The 10299-nt window shown below is 32.0% G+C and overlaps 1 protein-coding gene across 1 annotated transcript; it reads left to right on the forward strand.

Moving 5' to 3' along the window:
- Positions 1-859: 859 nt before the first annotated feature.
- LOC124817453 (ctenidin-1-like) lies at positions 860-4073 on the forward strand. The gene is made up of 7 exons (XM_065802945.1): positions 860-997; positions 1545-1597; positions 1679-1718; positions 1875-1966; positions 2613-2684; positions 2773-2847; positions 3935-4073. Exons 1-7 carry the CDS (start codon positions 860-862, stop codon positions 4071-4073), a joined length of 609 nt encoding a protein of 202 aa, XP_065659017.1.
- Positions 4074-10299: the final 6226 nt, after the last annotated feature.

Genomic DNA, 10299 nt, shown 5'->3' on the forward strand with positions numbered 1-10299 from the left:
AAATTTTACAAAACGCATATTAAAATAGGTAGATTTAAGAATTCAAAACATTCACTTTAGTATTTTTCAAAATTTTAACAAAATTTTTTTACCCTTGTACCGCCTTGAAGGTGGCGCAAGTCTTAAGAAGCGTAAACACCGCCTTAAAGGTGGCACAAGTCTTAAGAAGCGTAAACATTAATTTATATATTTGCCTTAGCGTTTTTGGTTGTCAGAAGTGTAAACGGAAATTTCGTAATTTGGCTTAACACACAACGATAACCATCGTATGGTCCTTTTGCACAGATTTTTGAACAATCTGGAAATGCATTATATTCAGTCTGGAAATGAAATTATATTGATTATATTCAGTGATATATAGTGAGTAATATATAGCGATAAATAAGATTCATTGATTATTTTATTAATTTATATATTTGCCTTAGCGTTTTTGGTTGTCAGAAGTGTAAACGGAAATTTCGTAATTTGGCTTAACACACAGCGATAACCATCGTATGGTCCTTTTGCACAACTTTTTGAACAATCTGGAAATGCAGTATATTCAGTCTGGAAATGAAATTATATTGATTATATTCAGTGATATATAGTGAGTAATATATAGCGATAAATAAGATTCATTGATTATTTTCGACAAATTAGATTCAGTGTGCGCAAGTGATTTATCTAGTAAATTATGGACATAATTGTTCACATGAGTCAGCTGTTCAGAAGACATAGTAATTTGATTGAGAGCATGAGTCAGCTGTTCGGAAGACATAGTAATTTGATTGAGAGCATGAGTCAGCTGTTCGGAAGACATAGTAATTTGATTGAGAGCATGAGTCAGCTGTTCGGATGACACAGTAATTTGATTGTTCGCATGAGTCAGCTGTTAGGAAGACATAGTAATTTGATTGAGAGCATGAGTCAGCTGTTCGGAAGACATAGTAATTTGATTGAGAGCATGAGTCAGCTGTTCGGAAGACATAGTAATTTGATTGATGCAAGCTATTATTTCGTTTGTTTTGAATTTTTTGAAAATTCCGAAACCTTGAATAATTTGACGATTTTTTCGTAAACCATGCAATTTTAAAATATAGTTACCAAACTATTAAATGCATAAAATTATTCGCCGTAATGCGTCCCACTCGACCCTAAAAAAAGTTTTAGTGATGCAGTTTTGTAGGTGTTTTAATTACTTTATTAACTGCTTACTCGTACACAATTATATTCGGAAACTTTCTTTTGTTTACAAATTGCCATTTTCCAATTAATGCGTGTTCTTGGTTTAATAAATGCTTTCAGGGTGTTTTCGTAATTAGTTAGAAAATCATATAAAAAGGGTAAAAAATCAACATTGAATAAAGTTAGTGTTGTTCAAAGAGAATGATTTATCTTTGCATTTTTGTTACGTTCCTGATTTCTTTTCAAGTTTTTGTGAGTAAAATTAAAGATTATATTATATATTTGTATATATTGTTGTAAAACCTAATAGTTTTATATGTAATAATGCAACATTTTAAACGACTATATTACTTTTGAAATATATGAGGCTTATTGTTTAGTTAGGTGAAGCAGCTCCTTTCAAGCATGCAAAAGACATTATTGCCGATACAAAGTGAATACTTAAATCTTTGATTTTAATATTTTCGGTATTTTAAAATTCGCAAAGTGCTAATTATGATATTATCTCGTTTAGGAATAAAGACAATGATAACGAAGATGAATCTAATCGCGAAGTAACTTTTATTTTTATTATTATTTTTTTACTTGAATATTTTGCAAACGTTTTTATCGCGTTTAATTTTCGTTAAACTTTCGATTGTTTTTTTGTGTTTTTTTTTTTAATTTTCAAATAAACTAGTATAGAAATATAAATGAGTTTTTCAATCTAGGAAAACAAGGATTTGTTTTCAAACAAATTGAGTGATTATGGTGGAGGATATGGAGGATACGGTGGCGGATATGGTTACGGCAAAAAAGAGATGTAGGCTTTAATGTTTTAAAATTACGTAATTATAAATCTAAATTAAATATAATAAAGTTCTAAAAAACTTTATCACATTTAGTTTATAATTTTAACTTTATAATTTGAAAATCATTACATACTCAATCATTTTCAGTTATATCTTTATCCAATCCTTATTTTTATGCACAAACTTCAATAAAAAAACTCACACACTTTTAAATAAAGTTGATCACATTTACTCTAGAAAATTAAAAAAACACTTAACACACTTTTCCATAAAGTTGATCACGTTTACTCTAGAAAGTTTTTCAAATAACGTTTACGAGCAATCTAAAATGCATTACTGTACCAAGTTTTCTATTACCATCAGACGTCCTAAACTACACTTTAATAAAAACGAACTGAAAAATTGTTCTTCTCTTTCTCTTATAAAGTTATGTCTGATTTTCAAGTTTTGAAAAAAGAATTTTTTTTATTTTTTTTGTTTTATTACCTTTTAATTATTTGTAAGAAACGCTTTACAGTGAAATCCCGTCACAGCTGAGGGGGCTTAGTGATGAACCAAACATTGTTATTTTTTTGCTTCGGTAATGTAGATATTGTTTATATAACACGACATTTATGTATTTTATTATTTTAAACTGTGTTTTTACCTTTGATCTAGAAATGAAAACGAAGATAAAAGTGAAAGTGGGTATGGCGGATATGGCGGATATGGTTACGGAAAAAGAGAAACGTAAGAATTTGGGAAAACTCTTTTTTGACTAATACTTAGATTGGATAAAAATATAAATAACGCAAGGTTTTCTTTTACCTAAACATAGCGAACAAGATGAGGGATACGGGGGCGGATACGGAGGTGGATACGGTGGAGGATATGGTTACGGAAAAAAAGAGATGTAAGTTTTTTTATTATATGGTGCTATTTTCTGTATTATAGGTAATAATATTACCACAACATTCTAAGAACAATGCTGAAACGTACTTAGATATAACTTTAACGTACTTACGTTAACATACTTACGTTAACGTACTTACGTTAACGTACTTACGTTAACGTACTTACGTTAACGTACTTACGTTAACGTACTTACGTTAACGTACTTACGTTAACGTACTTACGTTAACGTACTTACGTTAACGTACTTACGTTAACGTACTTACGTTAACGTACTTACGTTAACGTACTTACGTTAACGTACTTACGTTAACGTACTTACGTTAACGTACTTACGTTAACGTACTTACGTTAACGTACTTACGTTAACGTACTTACGTTAACGTACTTACGTTAACGTACTTACGTTAACGTACTTACGTTAACGTACTTACGTTAACGTACTTACGTTAACGTACTTACGTTAACGTACTTACGTTAACGTACTTACGTTAACGTACTTACGTTAACGTACTTACGTTAACGTACTTACGTTAACGTACTTACGTTAACGTACTTACGTTAACGTACTTACGTTAACGTACTTACGTTAACGTACTTACGTTAACGTACTTACGTTAACGTACTTACGTTAACGTACTTACGTTAACGTACTTACGTTAACGTACTTACGTTAACGTACTTACGTTAACGTACTTACGTTAACGTACTTACGTTAACGTACTTACGTTAACGTACTTACGTTAACGTACTTACGTTAACGTACTTACGTTAACGTACTTACGTTAACGTACTTACGTTAACGTACTTACGTTAACGTACTTACGTTAACGTACTTACGTTAACGTACTTACGTTAACGTACTTACGTTAACGTACTTACGTTAACGTACTTACGTTAACGTACTTACGTTAACGTACTTACGTTAACGTACTTACGTTAACGTACTTACGTTAACGTACTTACGTTAACGTACTTACGTTAACGTACTTACGTTAACGTACTTATATAACTTAAATAACTTTTACTTTTATTTTATGCAATTATTGGATGATTAAAAAAGTTATTAAGTTTTATTTTTGATTTAGAAATGAAGTAGCTGACCCTAGAGGAGGTGGTAGCAGAAGTGGTGGAGGTGGTGGAGGTGGCGGTGGCGGTAGCAGAAGTGGTGGAGGAGGAGGCGGTGGTGGTGGTGGTGGTAGCAGAAGCAGAGGCAGAGGCAAATAATAATAATGTAAACGATGCTTGTCTTACAACTTTCCTTTTTTGTTATTTAAACTTTTTAGTAAGTTCTCTAATATTTATAACGCTTTTCGTTTTAGCGTAAAAAAAGACAGCATTCAAGTTTAATTTGAAAGAAATAATTGTATCTTGTAATCTTATTTTATATAATAAATTTTTCAAACTTAACTTTGCTTTATTTACCCTTAAAAACTTATCATTTAACCTTGTCACCTCAGTGTAACACACAGTTACACTGAAGACGATCCCCTATGCTTTTTTAAGAAATAAAAGTTTTTTGACAAAATTTATTATACCGTTTCAATTAACCTTTTACTATTTACCTTCTGTTTTAGAGTTTGGACTTAAAAGATAAAAATTTATGCTCTTAACAAGTTTACATTTTTAAAGTCTTTAGCAGTTGCAGACCACAGTAGAAAAAGTGACATTTAAAAAGTGTTGAGAACTTATTTATTGATCATTTCTTTTTTTTATTTTATCTTAACAAGAAGTTCACGCCTCCTTCCATTCCAATGTCGATTATTGGGCTAGAGCCCAATAAGTCATATACATATAAGTCATATACAATCAAAGTGTCTTTTGATCTGCAAATATAAATTTACTGAATTGGGCAGCATATCTTCAGGTCCGCAAATATGATTAATAATGGATAAACTTATCCTTTCCTTAGCAAGACCACTAAAGCCTTAATCGTTGTATGTGCAATCACTGCATCTATTTTTATTTAAGTCAGTCAATGTATGTACGCTTCACTGTGCTTATCCCAGTATACCCCAATTGACATAACAATTATAAACCCAAGTTAGCGAAGGCGAATGACGCTCAACTTTGAAATAGGGGATTCGGCAAGAGCCTACTTTTCAAGTTAAAAATAAACGTTTACAAAAATTTGTAAACAGTAGAGTAAAACCGAGTTAAACCGCACACTAATCAATAAAAATTAAATAATTTTTTCTTTTTCGTATTTATTTTTTTCATTAGATAGGTAATAAAAAAGTACATAAGAATATTTATATAGGGGTCGTCCATAAAGTCCGTACACTTTTATATTGATCTTTCCCCCGCCCCCCTCCTCGTATTTTGCCATATATTTTTTTGAGTACCCTCTATCTCCCTAAAAATACCTACACTTTTAACCTACCCACCCAACATTTTAAGATATTTTTTTTAATTTAGTGTCTCTTTACTTTTATAATTGAACCACTGCACTTCCCCCTCCCCATCTCATATACGCCATTTGCAGACCTCGCTTCCCCTCCGAGCGTTCTCACTTTATGGACGATCCCCTATGTATTTTTTAGAGAAATAGTCAAATTATCAAAAATATTAAATGTAAAAAAAAAAAAAAAGTGTGGTTTTTTACAAAAAAAAATTCAAAATAACTACATATTTTTTTGGTAAATATGTTTCTTTGCTCAATCCTTCCCGACACATCGAATTCTCACATAGTAACATTTCTACGGGGAATCGTATTCTACACTTTTTACATTTTGCAACTTTTGATTGATTAGCTGCATATGCATCTTCTTTATTATTGTTTTGCGGTGGTTGCTCAGCGTGGTTTTGCTCAGACATTTAATTATATAGCGTAGAGAGTCTACGTTTTGCATTAAGTCTAGCAAATTTTACAGCTTTTTTTGTAGCTTTTCTTTATTTTTTTGTTTGTGGAACTCGATCGCATTTTCTTCGACTTAGCACCTTAACCATCTTGCTGTGACTGAGCATAATATCATAGGTGCTGAAGAGACTGCTAAATATGATGGTTGTGGATTAAGAGTTAGTGTGATTGCTAAAGTCTTATGATTTATGTTGTTTTTATTAAGTGGGGTTATAAGGGGTTATAAATTTTTATTAAGTGTTTAAAATATATTTTTATATATTGTTTGCAAGCACGTAAAACATATATTACTCTTCTGCAGCAGTTTAAGCATCAGTAGAAAATTTTGTTTATCTAAATTCTCATACTTTGAGTCTTTGTCATACTTGGTAAGAATTTCTTTCCACGCTTGTTTGACATAGCAACAGACACCTCTATCCAATGGTTGTAGAATATTTGACGAATGCTCTAATAAATAAACCAAGATTGTATCGTGTTTTTTGCGCAGCAATACCGCTTTGATAATGTGAATCGTATGCCCATCTAGAACTAAAATATGAATACCACCAATTTGTTCAGTTTTGGGTAAAGATACTTCTTTCAGCCATTCAATAAAGTATCGTGCTCCATTAAACCTAATTTTGAAATTGAATATTCAGTTATAACTGGACCACCTCCTGCTCAGTTAGGGCAAAAGTTTTATTTGGTTTGGTATATCACTAATAGTGGTGCAGCAATGGTGATTTGCAGCAATTGTTCACGGTATAATGAATTTTTCATTATACCATGAACAATTTAACGGTAATATATTTCATTTTTCTTTTTATATTGCCCGTACCATTATTTATTACCATCTTTTTATTTACTTCTTTTATTTTATCATTTTATATTGTATGGCATTTTTAGTAATGATAGCCATCAATACACCCTGGGATTTATACATACTTGTTCACTCATGGACCATTGTTTTTATCAATTGCTTAGGATGGCTAGAGCGTGAGTAATTGTTCACCCTCTCCTTGTAGCCCTATAGTTTTATTCCTCCTACAAAAGAGTCTTTACATTCATTTATGATTCTTACCGAATGACATTATCTACAATCTACTTCTATATTCACATCTCCTAGGTCTACGTAACTGGACGGCTCCGTTGGTCACTTTTTGGGATCATTGTATCGCATAAACAAACAAATTTATTCTTTGTGGCTGGTGAGCCCCGACTTCATCCAATGTACACCACAACGGGCATTTGGCTAAGACGGACATTTGGCTTTCCCGTTGGATGTGGTTACGGCGCTCAATAACCTAATGACTACGCTGACACTCACACACACGTTCATTCGGAAGCTCCACAATGCACGTTGGATCAACGCTCGCTGACTATGTGCTCGGATCTAAAATCTCACTTCGTAGCACATCATTCCACACCAGCACGGGACAGTAGCTCTTTTGGCTAAGAATGATGGCTTGTGGCCTACGGCGACTAATTAGTGCATTCGATCAATTGAAATTCATTCTGTACGTCTTACGTCTGGCTCTGTTGTGCTGACCCATAAGCGCAAGGAGAAAGTGCGTTTAGCTTTCTATTCACCCGATTTGAAAGTGGACAAAAAAATAACAAGACCATGCTAGACGACCAAACGGCACATACTAATGCACTACACCATCACACCTGTAGACATCAACAGTCTCTAAAATCAGTATATCAAATATTTGTTCTTTGTTACATATCGTCTACACACAGAGTGACTAGAGTGTAAGTTGTTTCACCCCTGCCCCTCGAGCATCTCACTTCGTTCTTCACCTTATCAAAAGTCTTACAAAACATTTCATATTTTATTATTTTTACTTTTTATTCAATGACACCATCTTCAATCTGGTTTTATTTTCACCTCTCCCAGGTCTACGTAACTAGACGGCTTCGTTGTTCACTTTTTGCAATCATTGTGTCGCATAAACAAACAAATACGTATAATTTTACAAAAATTTATAAGAATTTGCATTATACACAAGTTTTTTAAAAGTCTTTTTATATTGTGTACAATACTTTACATTGCATATTTTATATAAAAATGATGGACTAGAGATGAATATTTAAATTGTTTAAAGATGTTTATATATATATAATTTACAATCAATATCTTATTATGAAAATATGAAACTATAGTGTGGACCAGTATGTTTTGGTTTGTATGGTCAAAAGATAATGTTGTTTGTGTGAATGAAAATCCATCAAGAATGGTTTTGTCCATTGTCCGAATCAAAATGTGAAATTTCCAGTAAAAATATATTATATAAAAAAACCTATTATATATAAATGAATATAACATATCTATATATATATATTATTAAGATATATTATTAAAATATATATATTTATAAGAGTGCAGGGTTCACGGCACTCAGGGAAAACCTGGAAAACCAGGGGAAAGTTTTTAAATTCTGAAAAATTAGGGAATACCTGGAAAAGTCAAGGAACTTTTTTTGAAAATCTTTAAAATTAGGGAAAACTCAGGGAACGTTTTTTAGTTTTATATATAACTTGAAGTTATTTTGCAATATACCAATTTTAAGTTTTTATTTTTATTAAAAGTTGCTCACTGCAGTGGTTTTATAACTTTTATAAAATATGTTTAGATAAATATTTCATTAAATATAATAATATAAGATATGACTTCAGAAAAGACCTATTTTCAAGAAGATTGATTACAACACCATATTTGTAAAGATTTTTAGGTAAAAAGCATCAATCTGCTGCAAAGTCTTTTAGCTGTTACTTCGCTAATGGAAAAGAGTTGCAAGCTGAGTTACCAAAAAATAAATAACTACTGATTCCTCAATAAATCATCTTTATCAACTAATGATGAGATCATATGAGCACTGAAATCTACATAATAATTCTACTACTCTTCAGGGGTTCCTCAAGGTTCCATCCGTGGCCCTATACTCTTTTTAAGTTACATTAATGATCTTCCAGATATTCTCACATTTAAGGTGGTATTGTTTACTAATGATACTACCATTTATTTTTGTCGTGATAAGAAGGCAACACTCTGGTTGCATGGAAGTGGCATTTGAGCTTGAAAAGGATCCCACTTCTGCTACAGCATGGGACTCACAGTTGCTGGTTAACTTTAATGCAGATAAAACTCAATTTTGTTCAGCCAATCGTTATCACAATAATTTAGATCTTCCCATATTTATGAACGGTAATGTTTTCGATAAGTCATGTACTCTTCATTTTCTAGGATTAACTCTTACTTCCGATCTTTCTTGGAAACCGTATATCAAATTTATTGCAAAATTAATATCTCCTAAGGTTGCATCTCTTTGTTGAGCTCAACACTTTCTTACTTCTGATTCTATTCTCTATCTCTATAAATCTCTAAATAATGATACCCTTTAAATAATGATGCCCTTTATCTTTTACACAAGATGCAAAAATGCATTGTAAACATAGTTAAACCTGCTCTTGCAGCTAACCTCCAACCATTATCACATCGTCGTAATTTTGCTTCTCTTTCTCTTTTCTACAAATACTATAATAAGCACTGCTCTAAAGAGCTAGCGTCTCTTGTGCCATCTACTAAAATTCACTCTCGTGTTACTCGTCATTCAATTAAGTTTCATCCTTTTTCTGTGACTGTTCCTAAGTGCTCCAAAAACTCTTATTCATCTAGTTTTTTTCCTCGAACATCAGTTCTTTGGAATTTGCTTCCTCTATCTTGCTTTCCTGATTCATATAATCTGCAATCCTTTAAGTCGTCTGTCAATCATTATCTTGCTCTACAATCTTCATCTTTTTTCTTCCAGTAACTTCCAACTTTAATTAGTGATTGCTTGCAGCCTCGTTGGAAGCGAAGATGTTTAAAAAAAACTTCAAGACACTTTTATAAAAAGAAATCACAAAATCAGATTGTTACATCGTATCTTTTGATGAAAGTTGAAATGACATAACTCAAACATGTCAGGTGAACCCACACGTTCGATAATGGGATGTCAATAACAAAGTTAAAGTAAGATATTGGAAATCAACTTTCTTTGGTCATTCTACAGCCTCTGACCTTCTTCCTCATTTTAACAAAAACTTATCAAGATTTGATTCAAGTAAAATATTTCAAGTTTCCATAAATGGACCCTCAACAAATTGAAAATTTCTAGATGATCTAAATAAGCATAGAAAGAACAATGAGATGTTACAGCTTATAAATATTGGAAGTTGCTCCTTGCATATAATTCATGGTGCCTTTAAATCAGCTATCAAATCAACCACATGGAATATTATTAAAACTCTAAAAGAGGGTTGGCAAATTCTTCATGGAATATTAATGAAACTCTAAAAAGGTGTTGGTAAATTCTTCATGACAGCCTGGCTAGGCGTCAAGATTATGAAACAGTCACGAATGCAACAAAATATCCTCTTTTCTTTTGTGCAACAAGATGGGTTGAAAACAAATCTGTTGCAGATTGTGGCATTGAAATCTGGCCTAATATATGCAAGTTAACTGAGTTTTGGGAAAAGTTATCATCTTCAAAGCGACCCAAATCGAAAAGCTTTTTAATTGTCAAAAAAGCTGTTAAAGACAAATTTATTCTTTTAAAATTTGAGGTTTTC

This window comes from Hydra vulgaris, chromosome 08, assembly GCF_038396675.1.
Source record: "Hydra vulgaris chromosome 08, alternate assembly HydraT2T_AEP".
Classification (NCBI taxonomy): domain Eukaryota; kingdom Metazoa; phylum Cnidaria; class Hydrozoa; order Anthoathecata; family Hydridae; genus Hydra; species Hydra vulgaris.

Coding starts and splice junctions, on each gene's coding strand:
- LOC124817453 (XM_065802945.1), top strand. CDS start 860: ATGAGTCAGCTGTTAGGAAGACATAGTAATTTGATTGAGAGCATGAGT. Junction 1,598..1,678: donor GACATTATTGCCGATACAAA/GTGAATACTTAA, acceptor TATCTCGTTTAG/GAATAAAGACAATGATAACG. Junction 2,848..3,934: donor GGTTACGGAAAAAAAGAGAT/GTAAGTTTTTTT, acceptor TTTTTGATTTAG/AAATGAAGTAGCTGACCCTA.